This window comes from Budorcas taxicolor, chromosome 20, assembly GCF_023091745.1.
Source record: "Budorcas taxicolor isolate Tak-1 chromosome 20, Takin1.1, whole genome shotgun sequence".
Lineage (NCBI taxonomy): Eukaryota > Metazoa > Chordata > Mammalia > Artiodactyla > Bovidae > Budorcas > Budorcas taxicolor.
Window position 1 is genome coordinate 32648419 of NC_068929.1, and position 20208 is coordinate 32668626.

General features: G+C 35.9%; 1 protein-coding gene across 1 annotated transcript in view; it reads left to right on the top strand.

Moving 5' to 3' along the window:
• The window catches only part of HCN1 (hyperpolarization activated cyclic nucleotide gated potassium channel 1), a 447227-nt gene that overhangs the window by 37495 nt on the left and 389524 nt on the right, over positions 1-20208 (top strand). The window contains 1 exon segment of the mRNA XM_052659217.1: positions 15518-15941. Coding sequence (XP_052515177.1) covers positions 15518-15941 — 424 coding nt within the window.

Sequence of the window (20208 nt, forward strand, 5' to 3'; positions counted from 1 at the left end):
GGTAGGAATTTAAGAAATGGATATTTAAGCCCAATTTATGACTCCACTATCTAGGGTGCATTTTCAGTGGAACATATTTGGGATGGAGCCAGAAAGAAATATATAATTTTGCATTTGTGTCTATCTATTTTGATAATACCAACTATTTTTCAGTAATTCATTCCTATGCTATAAGGAAAACTGTGCTATAGCCATGGCATAAACGATACTGTTTTTAGGTTTTCCAAAAAATTCCAAGAAAAATAACCATAAGTTGGGGCATTTTAAGTACTAGTACAGTATCAAACATGCTGAAAAAAAAATTAGACTGGTGTCCTCAACAAATTTACATTATATTAAATTGTAAAACACATATTGAAAAAAAAACCATGTCCAATATCAACATGAAATTTTTTACAAGTTATCAACCTGAACATTCTAGAATTCTCTTAATTGTATTGGTAACTTGCTGAAATTCTAGGAACTAACACTAGTGAGGGGAATCACCATTATAATACTATTTTGTTACCTTTCAAATCAGCTGTCAAACTACTAGGACACTGTAGGAGTTTGTCAGACAATAGCTATTTCCCTATTGCTATGAAACAACTTAGTATTCACAAAGTAATTTCACAATAATCATTTTCATTGTATTTACTCAGCCGTTCTGTGGGACATACATAAACTGTTTTATTACATTTACAGAGGAGAAATCTGAAACAAAATGGTATGTGTCTTAACCAAGATCACATGGCTAGTTAGAGGCATCTGAAGCTTGAAGCAGATTTTCTGATAACTAACACAATTCTTTGAGTCTTACATCATGGCTTTTTGGAAAACCCAATAGTTTTTAATGTGAATGGGTTTGTCATTCTAAAATGACATACCTTTAAAAAATTCTTTTAAAATCTGACCTATAGTTTCTACTCAAAGGAGAAATACTATAAGACAAATTTATACTATTTGTCTTATACTATAGTATAAGAAACAAAGCGTTTTCCCTTGAGTGTTTGTTTTACCACAAGCAATGTGAGAATGGCAAGTTTCCACTCAGTAGAAACCATCACAGATCTCTGGGTGGGTTGAAGACCAAACAATCCTTGGGTTCTGATCTCAAGACAAGCCACTTGGATGCCTCAGGGGCCCAAGGTGTTTGAAAGATATTCTTCCAAGCACAACACACTTTCTTGTTTTGCCCTCTGTGACTGATTTCTTGGAAGCTGTGGGGTTTGTGAGACCAGCCACTCTGAGTTCCATGTCTCCTCCTCTATGCTCTCACTCTACTGTTTAGGTCCTTTTTTACTTTAAAAAATGTGTGGAATCTGTTCACATTTCTTCAGTTTTAATCTAGTCCAGCTTTATGTATTCAGCTTTTTAAGTCTTTCCTCACAAGGAAGGTTTTCATTTCTTTAATTTTCTTTTCCCCTTATTCTCTTTTGGATATCTTCTAGCTTGTCCATGTTTTCCTGATATTAAGAATGAAATACTCGAGGAACGGATACTTGTAGACTGAAATTCCAATACTGTGCCTTTATTTCTTAAAGCCCTGAGTATTCATGCATCATTTATTCAGTAGATGTTTAGAGAAATCACTGCAGTTGCAGGCATTGAATTCGACAGTGGGCACCCAGTGGAACGGAGAAACAGATGTGGTTCCTGACCATGGTACATCCATTGTAGTTGGAGAGATAGACCTTAAAAAATTGTCCCTATACACATAAAAAATACAAAACATTTTTTTCTGTGTGAAAGAAAAACAAAGGTACTTAACGATTGTATACCTGGGGCACCTGGCCATGCCTGGAGGTAATTTCTTTACTCAGTCCATGAATGCTTCTCTAGGGCTTACTGTGTGCCTTGCACTGTTGCAGGTTTTCTTTAAATGTAATAGAATACATGATCCTTACCTTCCAAAAAAATATCAAGAGATGGCTTGTGAGAGTTTATGCTCACCCAAATAAATGATTTTTGCAGTCTTGTATGATGTGTGAGTAAGTCTCTTTGGGATATGTTGTTATTTTTTATTGACCCCAAATTAATTAAAAACAGTGTGCTGGCTAAGGAAATAGTTTTACTTCAAATTCCTCTTAAATCCCTTTCCCACATTGAAAACTTGACCCTCCCCCCGCAACTTCCGATCCGTAAAGGTATTTTGGAGATGCTATTGCTTGTTCTTAGATTAGGGTTAATACATTCATCATATTAAAAAGCAGAGACATTACTTTGCCAACAAAGGTCCATCTAGTCAAGGCTATGGTTTTTCCAGTAGTCATGTATGGATGTGAGAGTTGGACTCTAAAGAAAGCTGAGCACAGAAGAATTGATGCTTTTGTACTGTGGTGTTGGAGAAGACTCTTGAGAGTCCCTTGGACTGCAAGGAGATCCAACCAGTCCATCCTAAAGGAGATCAGTCCTGAGTGTTCATTGGAAGGACTGATGTTGAAGCTGAAACTCCAATACTTTGGCCACCTGATGGGAGAGTTGACTCATTTGAAAAGAGCCTGATGCTGGGAAAGATTGAAGGCGGGAGAGGAAGGGGACGACAGGATGAGATGGTTGGATGGCATCACCAACTCGATGGATATGAGTTTGCGTAAACTCCGGGAGTTGGTGATGGATAGGGAGGCCTTATGTGCTGCAGTCCATGGGGTTGCAAAGAGTCCGGCACGACTAAGCAACTGAACTGAACTGAAATGAAGGTTCATGTGCCACACAAGTAGAAGAAAAAGAAGAGAGACTGGCTTAGAGAATTTAGGACTGGGCTGAAGGAATTGCTGGTCCATTTGAGGATGGAAAAGGGTAAGAAGAGAAGTAAGGTGCTGAAGTGTATTCCAAGCACTTGCAGGGAGGAACTAGGCAGAAGAAATCAAGAAAAGGACGCATGGAGGATTAGCAATTAGATTAGCTTGTCTAAAGCTCCTTGATCAGGTTGAGGATTAGTGAAAAAAAATGTCAGACACAGGTAGAAATGTAAATTAAGACATTTATACAAATTTTAAACTGCCAACAGTTTTGGCATGATTTAATTCTCATAAAACTATTCTATAGGTTAATATTTTCTTTTATTCTTTATATTGTCATATAGACCATATGACTTTTGAGTTAGTAATCACAATAAAGACTTTTGAGTTAGTAATCGCAAAACACAACAAAATAATTATTCCTAGAATTGCTATCTTTGATACCTATATAAGATCAGTTCTTGAATCTTCACTTTTTTTTTTTCAGTTATCTCTCTGCACCAAAACAAGTCTGAGATTTTATTTCTTTACAAGTTTCTTGTTTTGTATTTGCTTTTTAGCTGTTGAAGAAACTAAACACCCAACCTATCACTTCTACCTGAAGGTGGAAGCCATGAACTGAAATGTGCAAAATGTACAAATCACAAAATCTTCTTGCAGAAGTTAGTAAGTTTTTAATAAGTGTAACATTTTCCTTCAAGTCACTGGGCTACAGGAAAAGCACATGTATCTTCAATATGTTAATGGTATTCAGTTATCTGCTGAGCAACCTCCTATTGCTTTTTGAAGAAGAAAAAAAAAAAGCTTTGGTAAGTACCATTGAATGAAGAAGGGTGAGGTGAATGAAGAGAGGCCAAACATTTCTAGTTAGAACTATGCAGAAAAGTACATATATGAGTTGTCGGTGGGGACTGAAGTGGACTGGAGTGTATTTCATTTGATTCCTTTGTAGGTGTCTTAAATTTCTCATTATCCTGGCAATTCTGCTTAATATTTGTCCCAGTGTTTGTGTGAGTTGCCCAGACTATTATAGAAATTTGGTCTTCAATTCTTAAGTATTCCACAACAAATGCTACTCTGCCCACACACCCTGGTAACTTGTTACAGACCTGGCAGCATATGCTCCTGGTAGAAGCATTTTCTTCCTCAACACATCACTCCTTCTGCTCCTCAGATAACATGCAGCTGGAAGTGGGTGAAAATCTCAATGCAATTCAAGTAGGAAATAACATCTTTCAGTATCATTGTTTTAGGGAAAAATGTCAACTAAATGGAAGTATTACTCCTATTTATCCACATAGAACCTAGAATCTGTGGAAATCAATCTTTACCTTCAGAAGTTGACTGTTAAATAAATGGATATTATTTTTAAAAGTATTTTGAGGAAAAGAATATGGTATTGTAAAATTTATAACTATAAGCAGAACTTAGCGTTTTTAAATTGAGCTTTGATTTGATCACATTCTTGGCTATCCTCGATCATGATCTTTCATTTTAACTGGAAAGCCAAGTTTTAAAATTTATGGAGAGAAAACAGTTTGTACTGCCTTGGAACTAAAGCATTAACTGAGGGATTAAATACATCACCAGGGCTTTTACCTTTTCCATGGCATTCATTCCCTGTATCTCCCTTTTTGGTAACTATTTCACTTGGCATTCCTGTGGCAAATCCAGCAACTGCCTAGTGTCAGCCTAGAGACTAACGATTTTGTTGGTCAATAAATGTTTGAGGTATAGTGTAGATGACACCACCCTTATGGCCGAAAGTGAACTAAACAGCCTCATGATGAAAGTGAAAGAGGAGAGTGAAAAAGTTGGCTTAAAGCTCAACATTCAGAAAACGAAGATCATGGCATCCGGTCCCATCACTTCATGGCAAATAGATGGGGAAACAGTGGCTGACTTTATTTTTCTGGGCTCCAAAATCACTGCAGATGGTGATTGCAGCCATGCAATTAAAAGATGCTTACTTCTTGGAAGGAAAGTTATGACCAACCTAGACAGCATATTAAAAAGCAGACACATTACTTTGCCAAAAAAGGTCTGTCTAGTCAAGGCTATGGTTTTTCCAGTGGTCATGTATGGATATCAGAGTTGGACTCTAAAGAAAGCTGAGGGCCGAAGAATTGATGCTTTTGAACTGTGGTGTTGGAGAAGACTCTTGAGAGTGCGTTGGACTGAAGGGAGATCCAACCAGTCCATCCTAAAGGAGATCAGTCCTGAGTGTTCATTGGAAGGACTGATGTTGAAGCTGAAATTCCAATTCTTCGCCATCTGATGCGAAGAACTGAGTCATTTGAAAAAAGCCTGATGCTAGGAAAGATTGAAGGCAGGAGGAGAAGGGGACAACAGAGGATGAGATGGTTGGATGGCATCACCGATTCAATGGACATGAGTTTGGGTAGGCTCTGGGAGTTGGTGATGGACAGGGAGGCTTGGTGCTCTGCAGTTCATGGGGTTGCAAAGAGTTGGACACGACTGAACAACTGAACTGAATTGTCTAGGCCAGACGAGTTTTTGCAGTTGTGTAGGGAAGGTATAAATTAACACTCTGTGAACCCTGCCCACCTCTCCTTCCGCCAAGGAAGACTTGAGCATTCTCTCCTTTGTGTACCTTGCTAAGTCTGCTAAGCTAAGTCGCTTCAGTCGTGTCCGACTCTGTGCGACTCCATAGACGGAAGCCCACCAGGTTCCCCCATCCCCGGGATTCTCCAGGCAAGAACACTGGAGTGGGTTGCCATTTCCTTCTCTTGTGTGCCTTAGGAAGGCTTTTTCTAAGTCTGTTTTAGAAACACTACTGATTGTCTTTCCTAGTCTTTATTTTCTTGAGGACTATGGTTGTGCCTAATTCTCTTTGTATGCATAAGGACAAGCTCAGAAAGCAGAACGTACATGTTCATAAATTAATGGTTGTGCCACGAGTAAAAGGCAACCTCAAGAAGTCCTCAGCAAATGCTGTCTTTGAGTTTCTTTAATAATTGTAGTTTCTTTAAACAGATGACCAGTGATTTTTCTCTTTTGAAAACCCATAGTACCTGCAGTGTACTATTTATGACCAGGTCTTAAATTCTCTTCTAGTCTTATTTAATAAGTACAAGTTTTCCTTTTTCCATTAAGTTGGAAGTTCTTAAGTATAGAATTTGTACGTCATTTATGTTTCCATTTCTCAGAATGTATCTTTCTGCTATGTGGAAGATATTTTTTGGAATTAGTATAATGTATTTGGAGAAAATATTTGCTTGGTACTAAATTTGACTCTAGTTTTCCAAGTGTTTCTTATCTATAGAGCTTCTGAACTGACTTTGCTTTATACACTAGTGAGGTATCTTTGCAGGCCAAGGTGAAAAGAGTTTGAAACAGGTAATCCCAAAGCTCTTTTATTTGATGTGTGCTACTGGGCATACATCTCTGGAGATATAGCTAAGCTCTCAATGGCTTCTGCATGGAAAATACAAAGGCCAGTGCTTACACTTCTTGTGAAAACAATTTTGTTCTCATTTCACATGGTGACTGAATAAGGACAGGTGAATGTGTGGCTATATTGTGAGAAAGCATTTTTTTTTAATGCCACTTAAAATCCTTGAATCATTTATTCAGGCTTTAAATATTGTAGAAGGAGTATAAACATGGGAATTGGTCATGGGTTCAAGGCCGTTTTCTTATTTCCTGCTACAAGAATTTAAGAAAGATCTTTCGCTGGATGAGATTGTTTCCTTTTGTTAAATTTAGATTACGCTGCCCATGTCTCTGGTTGTTTTGAGTATCAAAATAAATTTTGCAATCAAAATTGTTTACAAAATGCCTGTTATCTAATGAATATTACTTATACGTCAGTGCCTTGATGTTCTTTCTTTTTCAAAATTCAATGAGGTATCATTATATACAAAAATGAGGATCATCAGCGCATTCCAACACATCCATAAAGTGTAGACATTTTGCAGAATTCCAGACACAATAATGTGCTTGGATATTCATTCTGAACCTTAAATCACACCCTCAAACTGGAGCAATAATGCAAAAAACTACATGGCATCAGCAGGTTAGAATGAACAAAGAAGATGAAGGCTTACTGAGATCTACTGAGCAATGAGAAACACAGGGGAAGTGACTTGCATTATCAGCAACAAGAGAGATAAAATGGATGATCTGAGAATAAGCAGTGTGATGAGAAGATTATGTTAGCAATGAGGGAAGAATTATTTTGGAGTGGAAACTCCAAATCTGAATACACCTTTAGTTAGCCACGCATTTAGACAGGGAGAAATCAGTCACCTTCCTTCTTCTCAAAATTTCAGATTGGTCAGATGAAAGTATATCATCAAATATAAAGCCCTTCGCAATTGATAGTCATTTAACTGAGCTTCAAAATAAAGTTGTGTTCACTGTCTATGTCATGGGACCATCCATCAGCGTGATCACCTAATGGCCTTTAGTCTGTCCCTGGAAACAGTTAAGAATAGACTCAACTTAGTGAATCTTATACTAGAATAAATGATACTAGAATACATTTTGGTTGACATGTCTTCTGACAGTATTTTTGCTTTCCTTAAAGAATTAAATGCTGAGAGTCAAGTAGAGTAAAATTTTTAAAAAATCACTTGATTAAAAAAAATACTAAGAAGCTAAGAAATAGTTTTAAACTAGACTTTTTAAGGGACTCTAAAAAAGAGTAGGAGCTATTTTATACATTTTCTACTCACATTTTATACATTTAGGGTTTTTATTTTTATGTAATATCTATATGTCATCGTAAAGAGAATACCACAGCATAGGACTACTTAATTCTCAGGGAGTTCTTCATTCTGTAACTTCTGATTAAAGCTACAGACTTATAGAAATAGATTTCATATGGGAAATTTAAGGATAAGCACATGTTTTGGTTCAGAGGAATAAAAGTTGTAGCCTTCATTTGAAGTAAATTTGAATAATATAATGAAAGTATCCATGAATTACATCATTTTTTCCTGTTTTTTAAAGCAAGAAAATATGGCTAAAAATATGACATACCACTCAAGAAGAAGTAAAAAATACATAGCTATTAATTTCCAAATCATACAAAAGAACAAGTGATCATATATATTTTAATTAAAGTCTTATAATATTGTAATAAACACTCTAACATAAATTTAAGTGTAAAGAAAACTGGCATAGAGTTTGGCTTGGAATAAGCACAAAGGCAGTATTTTCAGACATCTTTTATTAAATGGTCTTTATCAAATTATTGCTGACATCTCATTATGGTGTGGTATTCAGTGTTCACTAGTCAGTGCCCTCAAATGCTGGAATTCACAAAGAGAACTTGAGATAGGAGTTTGGGGCAGGGAGAAGACAAAACTCCAGCTCATCTGGGAATGGAATAAAAGAAGGTAATCTGAAGAAACTGATATTTAAGCTGACCATTAATGTAAAGGTAGAGTTTGGGTTTTGGGAAAAGAAAATCCCAGACATTTGTTTGGCAATGGCAAAGACAGAGTCTGAAAAACACTCTTTTTCTTAAGTTTATTTAATTTTTTTTTAATAATTGCTTTACAATGTTGTATTGGTTTCTACTGTACAACAACGTTACCCAGCTTAAGTATACATAGCCGCTTCCCACTAGCTATCTGTTTTACACATGGGATCGTATATATATATGTCAGCGCTACTCTCAGCCTGTCCTACCCTCTCCTTCCCCCACTGTGAATTTAGCTGAGGATCATCTGTGTACAAAAAGATAAGCTTCAGGATACAGGATTGGTGCATACTCTGAAGGATTTTGAATGATTACATTTCATTTTGCAAGCAATAGGAAAAGTCTGGTAGATATAAATAGGAAGTAATTTCCTGGGGCAGGTAGAAACAGAAAAATTAGTAAGCGGAATAATGATATAAACTTAATAAAGGATGATGGCATTGGAACAAAGTGAAAAGCTGAATATGAAAACTATTGTATTAGAAGGAATGTAAGCCTGGGCAAATGACCAAAGGCCAGAATTGGGATGACAGAGGGATCAAGGATAATTTAAAAATTTTCTGCTTAGTGGCTGGCTAACAGAAAAAAAAAAAAAGAAGCTACGCTACAATAAGCATACATAATATCAGGAGAATTATTTTAAGGCTGTAAGGTTCATTGGTTTGGATTTCAGTCTTTGAGATGGCTGTTCCACTGGGATACTCAGAGGCCACTAACTTTGCAGGATGTAATTAGAAATGCATCAGTTTATCTCAGAGGTTAAGGCCAGTGATAACCATTCACATTACCATATCAGGTGAGCATGTGTGGCTGATGAAACCAACGAGAGAGTGAAGAGGGGGGGGAAATATGGGGTGACCTAATCTTATAGAATGCCCACTTTAATGGTGGAAAAAGGGATGTCAGGTATAGCTTGAGGAAAGTTAATTTCTGCTAATATATAAATATGAGTGAAGAATTATGAAAATGCCAAGTCATAGAAACTGAAGGTTTTGGGGGAGGAGTGAACAGAATTTTAAAATGCCACAAATGAGAGTATATGGACCAATATAGGGCCATTATGGAAGAAAATTAACACACAAAGAAAAAACTGCAGTTTCAGAGGAAGGGGGAAGCAGAACAAACCTGTTTACTTCTTCCTGGCCTGGGACAGATCCAATACCTTTTTAGGAATTAAATTTCTGTCCCATTAGCTCATTTTAATAAATAAGATTAGCTAAAACATAATGTACCTCCCACCCTACTCAAGTTCTTATTGGGTAAATTGCTGTTTACTGGAAAGCATTTGTCTTCAAATATGGTTTAAATTAATTTTATCCATAAGTTAAGCTAAACTTTCCTACAAATTGGGATATTTACTGTACTGAGAAAGGTAGTGTATTTTCACTTCAAAATACCTATATTTGACTGTGTTTTCTGATACCTTCATACCCCACCCCCTTTAGACATGAATTAGACCCTTGAAACAACAAGGCATTAGACTCCATAGTAGGGCTGACCTGGAAAACTTTTTTGCAAGGCTTGGGATAGGCATGTGTCCTACAAAACATTAACCCCATATTGTGTGTGTAAGTAATGATATTTGTAAGGTGACAGAGGATGTCCGGGAACCTGTCAGATCAAAGCTCAGGTATTGGCTGCTAGACGGTGGTGTGAATTGCCACTAATAGTACTAGGAAGGGGACATAGCATTTAAGAGAAGACATCATGTTATTCAAGAGATATATGCCCAATAATCAGGCTGTTAATTGGACTTTTGAAAATTGAATCAGTTTTAAATAAAATTTGAAGTGTAATTGCAAAGACTATGTGTTTTATAAAAAAGCAAATCCAGCTGGACCTTTGTTTATTTATTTGTTTAGGTTGATGAATAAGTTGGTTTACAAGTGTATGCCCAATTTATGTTTGACATCTAAAGATTTAATTGTTAGGAGAGACTTTTAAGTGTGAGTATGGGGACTAGTTTATCGTATCAGCTGATTTCAACCATAGGTGAAAGAGATGTTGCTCATTTGCTAAGTCGTATCTGACCTCTTGCAACCCCATGGACTGCAGCATGCCAGGCTTCCCTGTCCTTCACTATCTCCTGGAGTTTGTTCAAATTCATGTTCATTGAGTCAGTGATGCCTTCTAACCATCTCATCCTCTGTCATCCCCTTCTCCTCCTGCCCTCAATCTTTCCCAGCATCAGGGATCAGGAAAAGAATCAGCATCAGAGTCTTTTTCAATGAAAAAGATGCGGGTCTTTGCATCAGGTTGCCGAAGTATTGAAGCTTCAGCTTCAGCATCAGTCCTTCCAATGAATATTCAATTGATTTCCTTCAGGATTGACTACTTTGATTTCTTTGCTGTCCAAGGGACTTTCAAAAGTTTTCTCCAGCACCTCAAAAGAATTATGGTCCAACTCTCAAGACTACTAGAAAAACCATATAGCCATGTGTGTATCTGGTACCATTTGCAGGGTTTAACCAGAAGTTTTTTCCTAAACACTTACAGGGGGAAATTGATTAACATAAAAATAATTTGTCTATGAATATCATTTATTAGTAATTAAAGTGATCATAGTTTTTAGTGATATATTAATTATCATTGAAATACCATTTTTAGTTTGTGAATTGTGTCTACTTTTAGTACAAGGCAAAAATGATTACCTACGTTATTTTTCTATTGTAATTGTCAAGATTTGGTTTTCCGGTGAGTGTTGGATTTATAGAGAAAGTTAGCTTTCTATATCACAAGTTCTATAGACTTTGCATACGTGATTTTATGCAGTCCTCCTGGCAGAGAAACTCTGAGAATAGGAGAAAATTGAAGGTCACAGCAGTTAAATACCCTGCCCCAAACCATACAGATAATGCTGCTGCTGCTGCTGTTAAGTCACGTCAGTCATGTCTGACTCTGTGCGACCCCATGGATGGCAGCCCACCAGGCTCTGCAGTCCCTGGGATTCTCCAGGCAAGAACACTGGAGTGGGTTGCCATTTCCTTCTCCAATGCATGAAAGTGAAAAGTAAAAGTGAAGTCCCTCAGTCATGTCCATCTCTTTGTGACCCCATGGACTGTAGCCTACCAGGCTCCTCCGTCCATGTCCATGGGATTTTCCAGGCAAGAGTACTGGAGTGGGTTGCCATTGCCTTCTTTGACAGTTAACGCAGATTTGAACCCTAGACTACCTAGAGCAGGGTGAATAAGAGAGGGGTTTTATAACATTCAAAACCAGATGTCAAATTCAAAACTGTTTGCTTGCAGGCTGTCTGACCGAAGAATATATTTTTAATCTCTTAGTTTTCTGTGTATTTTAATGTGTCCTATATTATAAAAGTCCTCAATCAATAAAATCTAGAGTTATATAATATAAAAGCTATAGTAAAAACGTTAGTTGCCCAATCATGTCCGACTGTTTGTGACCCAATGGACTGTAGCCCACCAGGCTCCTCTGTCCAGGGAATTATCCAGGCAAGAACACTGGCATGTGTTGCTGTTCCCTTCTCTAGGGGATCTTCCTGACCCAGGGATCAATCCTGTGTCTCTTAAGTCTCCTGAATTGGCAAGCGGGTTTTTTACCACTAGTGTCACCTGAGAAGCCCAAAAGGTATATTAGGAAAGTATTTAGTACATTAATGACCTTTGACTTATTACAAAAGGATTTCTTTAAATATCTTCGTGAACTGTATGTTTCTACTTAAAATTTAATTAATATATCTTCTTAGCATTTGCTGTCCTGGGTACTGTCTGCATTACTGCAGAAGTTAAACAGAAGGCAAAATAGTTGATTTTAACTTTTTATTTCATATCAGGGACTATCCAGTTAACAGTGTTATGTTAGTTTCATATGAATAGCAAAGGGACTGAGTCATACACATATATACATGTAAGGATAGGATAGTTTTCAGCTTCAAATAATTAGTAACAAGAGCAAAAATGAAATAAGAAACATACTGAAAATAAATGTTCTGGGGGTTGTAAAGAAAAAAAAAACAACTAAAAATTAATTGCCAGAATGGGACTTGAAGGACAGGTAGAATGCTGATAGGAAAAGGCATTCCTAGAATGGAAGTAACCATATCTCCTATATATGTACCTAGGTATGATGATGGTGATTAAAAGTAAGTACTATCTTGCTTGAGTCATGAGGTACTTACCATAAAATGTTAAAGAAGAGATAAGAAGTGAGGAGGAAGCTATATTAGGGAGTGCCTTGGTGTTTTTACTTAAATGAGAGGGTCCATGTTGGTTTTTCACGTGTATGTTGCATGTTACATGGTTGCTCTGAAACTTGTGGGTTGAATTGATCAGATAACATAGACAGGAGACTTTTTGAGATATTCTAAGCAAGAGCTAGCTTTGCCTGAAGTCAAGACATAACAGTGGGTATGCAAAAAGGGGGTGGGTAGGAAAGACAATTCTGTAATAAAATGTACAAGACATAGAAATTGAGTTAAGGGGGAAAGAAACTTTCAGAGCAAAAAGTTAAGAAGAGAACTCGTGGCCAGGGAGGTGTGAGTCTCATGAGGTCAGTTTTCAGGAACATCTTCATTGCTGATTTTTAAAGCAACTTCTAGAGTGAGTGATAACTGTATTTTCCTTGCAGGCTAAGGGATGAGTCCATGTTAACCAAAGAAGTGTTATATTATGCAGAGTCTACAGAACTGTGTTTATGATGGCAAAATAGGGTCAATGATACTTTAAAAGGAAATTATAAAGTTTAATCGAGCATCATATTGATATTGAGATATCTAATGGCTTCAATCCTTACTAAGCACCACCAATAAAAGCCATGGTGTGGTAAACATTATTGCTATAATAAAGAGTGGATGACACTTTATCCTTTTCATTTCTGTTGACTAAGAAGGGTAGAATATGATTTTTCCTTAAAAAAAAAAAAAGCAGAAATACAAGCATGTTTTTAAAAGTAAGTATTTTTCAAAAGGCTCCTGACTCCTCTCCCAAAATTGGATTTCTTTTGGTAAGCAAGGAAAGGTAAATGAATACTAAGTATAACTCCAGCATTGTGTGCCACAGCTTGTTATATACTAGCATCTGTGATTTGCATATAGTACTTAAAAAACATTTGGTTCTATAATAATCTTTATTTTACAGATAAGAAAATTTAGGGTTAGATAATTTAAGTAACTTCTTCTCGGAATTAAACAGTTGGTGAGAATTTCTGGTTGAAGACAGCTGCAGTGGGAATGGTAAAGGGCAAACGGATGAATTCAACTTACATGTTAGAACCAAACAGCCTTGGTAATTGATTGAATAAGGAAATGGAGTAGATTTTTGGCCAGGGGTTACCTAGGGCTGGTTCCAGCCATCTAGGATGGTTCCAAATGAGGTATAACATTGTACCATTTTCTGGCATAGGAAACATCTGAGGGATGTTTATGGGAGGGAAGGTGATGAGATTGAACTTGGGTGTGCTGTCTGACATGAGTATGAGATATGCAAGGGGATAGATTTAATTAGACTGTGATTATAAGGATTAGGAGGCTTAGAAGACAGGAATGGACTGGAGATAGTCATTTTGTAGTCATCAGTTATGAATTAATCATGAAAGACATGGATGAGTGTATAATATTGCCCAAAGAGCATGTGTAGAATAGAAGATAAAAGGGCTATGTGTGACACCCAAGGGAACAGCAGCCTTTCAGGGAAAAGCAGAGTGGAGCCCTGAGAAGAGATGATAAGTGTCCAGGAAAGCGAAAATCCTCAGGGCACACATGATTTCATTTTAGACTTCAGTGATGTCATTTTTTGTGAAACAGCTTTTACAGTATCGCATGTTATCTACATCTCTCCTCTGTCCTTAGTATATTAAATAGCATATTTTGCATTTCCATTAGGAAAGGAGAAAAAAAAAAAGAGAGAGAAAGGATTTTGTTGTAATTACCAGTGCATGATGTATGATTGACATGGGTATTTGTATACTTGTCCATAAATCTATAGGTAAGTTTTGACAGAAAGACTGGCGAAATCTTCAAAATGAGAAACATTAATCTTTTATATAATTCTGAGGTGAGAGTAGAAATGAGGGCCGAGTGAGACTATTATAGTTCTTTCTTGTACTACTACTTGTAACTGAAGAGTCACTCATAATTAGGAATGATAATAACTTTGAAAGGTTCATGCAAATGTGTGCCTTAAAAAAGTGTAGCCCAAATAGTCTAAGTAGGAGAACTAATGTAACATAAAAATTTCTTGGTTAACAGAAATGTCTGTCATGAAAATTTATACAATTTTTGTAAAAAATAACTGCTCAGAGACTACATCTTCAACCAGAATGCAGTAGCCCATGTTTCTGTAGACTGTTTTATGACCATAGAGGTGTATGAGTTGATTTGTTTCTTTACTTTTACCAGTACTGTAACAAGTGTGGTCTATTACCTAGCCTAACGACAGTGTCAATAGGCTTTAAAGAAATCAAATGAAAGCAATATTAAAATGATCTTTGATGAATTTGTCATATATTGATAAATCTTAACTCTATATTAGTACAATATTAACCTGGAATAAACTTCCTAATTTTAATATAAGGTGGGATAGGACTGTTTCAAAAGGTAGCTAATAATCACAGCTATGTTGAAAATGAAATCAGAAATTTTAAACAAATAATTGTTTGGAAAAATAGTGGCAATCTATTTAAAGTAGCTGTTCAATTAAGCAGTGTTAAAAGTGCAAATTTTAAGTAGATTCTGATTTCAAACCTAGTGTCTGTTCAAATATTTTTAGCCTCAGAACAAAATTAATAATGTTTTCTCTTTTCAAATTAAGAAAAATAGAGCTTAAATATTTGGAGTGCTATGAAGCTGTAGCAGTTCTAGAATTTGTGATTGACCTAATCTGTAGTTATAAATTTGTAGTGCCATAGTTTTTATGTGCCCTATTTATTACTGTTTATTCTAATCTATGATTGAAGATTTTATATGTAAAATACTTCAAAGCACCTCCAAAGAGTCTTCTTTAAAGTAGTTCTTTATAATATAGATCTCCCTGTTTTCATCCATATTGTAACTATAAAGGGAGTTTATTTTTACTTCTTTATGAGATAAAGGGGGGTATGGGTCTTCATGAACTTATTTCTATAACTTCTTCTCAAATAATTGTTAGAATTCTGTAGTCACACTGCCTTGCTTTAGGAATATATTTATTTTACTTAGATTTAACTTTGTGGCCATTGAAAGAGCTATCTTATTTACAAAATGAGCAGTTTGTTCATTCATTTATTTAACTTTGTGCTTGTGCTCAGTCGTGTCTGACTCTATAATAATTTTTATGGTGGTGGTGGGAGAGGGGGAGGACTGATTATTGTCTACATCTTAAAATCTGATTTCTTTTATTTATTGTAGGTTTTATTGGGATTTAATAATGCTTATAATGATGGTTGGAAATCTGGTCATCATACCAGTTGGAATCACATTCTTTACAGAACAGACAACAACACCATGGATTATTTTCAATGTGGCTTCAGATACAGTTTTCCTTTTGGACTTGATCATGAATTTCAGGACTGGGACTGTCAATGAAGACAGTTCTGAAATCATCCTGGACCCTAAAGTGATCAAGATGAATTATTTAAAAAGCTGGTTTGTGGTTGACTTCATCTCATCAATCCCAGTGGATTATATCTTTCTCATTGTAGAAAAAGGAATGGATTCGGAAGTTTACAAGACAGCCAGGGCACTTCGCATTGTGAGGTTTACAAAAATTCTCAGTCTCTTGCGTTTATTACGACTTTCAAGGTTAATTAGATACATACATCAGTGGGAAGAGGTAAGACATATCTTTTCCTTTATATAAAGTTTCTATATCATGAGATTTTAAACTATGGTGGTTTTAAAATGAACAGCTATGCTATGTATAATGAGTTTTATGAAGTTCAAAAAGAAAAATTTCATTTTTTTTCTTTTTGGTACATAAGTGATACATTTGCAACTTTAAAAGATACGGTCGAAAATTGAATTTGAGTCAAGTGAAAAAGTTAGTGATTGTAAAGCAATTGTCTTATGCCAATTCAGACTTTTCCAAAGCAAATCTACTTTAATCAGCAAATTTTTATCTTAACCAGTGCAACTGCTCCTTCACCTTGGGAGGTTGTTTTTATATATCATGTAATATTAATTTGTTTTATCTAACATATCAATTGCCCATCTTTGACAAAATTGTAGGGTCCGATTGCTAGTTTGTATCATTAGTTCTGTGAAATAATGCGGGATATGTTTCCTCATATTGAAATTTCAGAGAATCATGCTTGAAGAAAAAAGATTCTTTTGCGTATTTCCAACTTGTATATATAAAGACATTTTAGTGTAATAATTTTACTCTTTGTTATTCTTTGTGTTATGGTTATTTATTATAGATTCTCTGTACTAGATCATTTCATAATACTGAAGGGAAATTATTACATAGAAAACAAATAATACAGTGAATAAAAACAGTAAATCTGGCCAATGTGTTGCTGAATGGGGCATCCATTGTTCTTAGGCAATGGGGGGGACTTGAAAGGGCTTAGAAACTGGGTGGGACCTGAAAGGGCTTTGGAAACTGGAGTTTCTAAACATGTGAGTCCCATCGCCAAGCAAAGGAGGTTAAGTCCCTAATTTCAGAGTCTGCATATTAGTTTTTTTATTTTCTTTTCCTTCTAAACACACCTTAAAAATTAATTATAACCTGAACTTTATTGTCTGCATAAAAATAAGGGTCAAAAAGGCCTCCAGAGTGACTAAACCTGCACTAAAGAAAGCAACACACTGACTAGGCATTAACTGCCACTTTACTAGCTACAGAAATGCTTTTTAGGATGAATTATATTTTGGGATTTAGGTTTAACAAGTCATAAAGTGAAACTTCTGTGAACATTAGCTCTGCTTTCTGTGAGACTGTGGCAGCGTTTTGTGTGTGCTTGTTGATGGCATTTTGGTTCCTAGGATTTCAGGAAATGACATGCAGCAATAAAACCCAGTATAAGACACTGCTAAAAGGCATAAAAATGGATCATTCTTAAAATATGGATATGGATTACGTTTAAAATCAGATGAAGCTCATTTGAGAAACTGGATTCATCTTGTAATGTATCTCTATGTAGCACATTCCATCTAACATGTAATAAATGTTTGGTTCTCAAACATTATTATGCTAATGTTAATATCAAAGCAAGGTAATTATTGATAAAATAGCTAACATTTATTGATGGCTTATTATATGTCAAGTAATATATTTGATTCTTAACATGGATTAGTTCATCCAAGCTTCCTAACTTGCCCAGGTTCACAGAGTAGTAGATAGAACTGGGATTCTGACCTTGGCAATCTGACTCCAGATCCCAAGCTCTTAATCACAAAAAGTATATAGCTTCTCACTATAGCATATATTCTTTTAGTGATAAATAATTTAATATTATACCATTTTATATGTATAATAAAATATGTGGGAAACTTTTCTTAACTGAGCTTTGTGGTCCAAGCAATGTATGATTTGAATATTTGCCTCTTAAAGCATGATCATAAAATTATTTTAATGAGTAGCCTGTGAGAAACAAAGTCACTGATATAAATACCCAGATAATTAAAAATACAGTGGACAGTGTGACTGTTTTCACTGTCTTGTAGTTTGAACCCAATTACCCTAGAGAATGGCAGAAGGATGAACAGATGGCATTCTATCAGATAAAATGGCAGGCTACGTAGGCATAGATGAGCATGCTCCTGGACACTGTTGTCCTCTGGTTCCTGGCAGCGGTCAGAGGCACTTAGGTGTGTGTAACTCGATGGTGTTTTACAGATGCCATGATAGAATTCAAGAGCATTGGCTCATTGCCATCATCACTGTAAAATGAAATTTAATATGCCATTACAGACATTTGGTAACCAAACCCATTCAGGCTCAAGTTGTGAGTTGGCATAATCTTACTTATAAATAAATGACATTGATAGTTAAATGAACCATAAGTTCACTTCATGAAGAATGTTTTCTTGATTATATGATACCCCCATATAATAGCACATATATCATGGATATTTAATATCTGTTTGTAATACTGTTAGAGGAAAAACACAGTAGTAATTAACCCCAAATTTATTACGGATTTATTATTTCATGATTGCATTACCTGTATGATTGAAACCAAAGTCACCAAACAACGTGAATGGTTCCAAATTAGTGTATCTCTACCTAAGTTTTATAAATGCCACCAGGATGTGTTTACAAGTAGAAACACAACAAGTAATCAGATTTCTCTCTGAGCATTTGGAATAAGAGTACAGAGGAAGATGTGGGTTCACCCACATGTCTTTGAGTTCTGAGCGTTTTAGTACCAAGCTGGCTCATGCTAAATTCAGCAAATTTGGGGAGGTAATGTGTGAAATCTGGAAGCTGCCACAGTTTGAAATGAATCATTCCCAAGGAAAGCGGCTGCCTTCTATAGGAAACTGCTTCCATCTTCAATGAAATTTTCCACCCCCCACCCTCCCCCCCGGTCTGAATTAGTTCAACTGAAAAGCAACAAGAAGTGCCAAAGCCAGATAAATTCAAGAAATATTGTGAATGAAATAGAGAAATGTTAAATTTTAGCCCTTATGTTACTAGCCTGCTAAACTTAAACATAGTGGCTAATATTGAAGGAAAGAGCTAATTTGGCCAACTAATTTATGAAACATGGTGTTAGGGAGCATGAGGAGTTGTCTTCCAGAAGCAATGATAAAATCAATAGCTTTAGGATGCAAAATTAAAGCTCTCTGACACTGTACTGAAACTTTATATGTATGGCCATGTGAGGTGAAGATCTGGGGTGATTGTTTAGATAAATCAGGTCAGAAAATTCCTTTTCCTATAATCTCCAGAAAATGGAATCTCTCTCAGTTTTGTATTTTGACTTAAAAAAAGCATCCCTTTAATTCAGCATTGTTCTTATTGTTGTATTTCAAGTGAAGTCAGTGACCCAGTCCAGAGTGCTGGTTTGCAACCTATCACCGAAAGATCTCATTCTCTGTGATCCTCCTAAAAGAGACATATGGTGAGGAAATCCTCCGAAATTAAATGGAATGTTATTAACAATTTTGACATTCACCAGCCACTGAAGAGATAAAGGGGTAGATTAAGAGCTTAGAAAATAGGAGATTATTTGGTTAGCAAAGGTGAAGAGTTCGAGGAACGTTGAATTTTACAGCTGCTGATCCCTGTTGTTTTATCAAAGGCAGATGACCCTTGAAATGATTAGATATTTTGGAAACAATAATTGAAAAGAGAAATATTAGTCTGCAATGGTTATCTGTTTGTAGGATTCAATGTGATAGAAAGTAGAAATTTTTCACGGGCAGTATAATACACATATGGTAAACACATGGAACTCCTGTAATAACTATGGCTTTGGAATACATACCTATAATATTTTATTTTCTATTCCTCATTTACTATCCTCTCAACCATCTGGGTGTAGATTTTAGACCTATCACAAGCAACATGCCTATTTTGAGGCAAGAAAGAGGGCTGTGGTTCTGATTTTCTTATATGTCTATAGAAATTTCAGATGAATAATGTGTCTGGAATATTGCAATGCTCTTAGAGAAATCAGTATTAGATTTTTATGTTGGCTTAGAGGCAGATATATATACAAATTATGTTTAACAACAGGGCATTAATAAGGAAATATATTCCACAGGGAGCTAATACAGACTGCAGTTCCTGTCTTTCATAATTTTAGCATTCTAATTGGTGTAGATTAGAAACTAACTCTTGTTATAATTATACCATGCATATTATAGCTACTTTCATTTTGTAGAAAGCACATAGAATTCTAAGACTTGCCATAAGCAAACACCATTGTTTTGATAAGGCTTCCCTCTGCTAGAATCTAGGGAGGCTCCCTGTTTGTGGTATCAGATTTGTGTTTCTTTGCTTGCCTTCAAGGCTCTCAGCGAACCATTTCCCCATCTCACCACTGTCACTTCCTATTTGCACCTAACAGCTCTTTTCTGTTTGATTTTTAGTTTTATAATGCTTCTGGCAGAGAATGGATTTTTTTTTCCCTGCATCTGCTAATTTT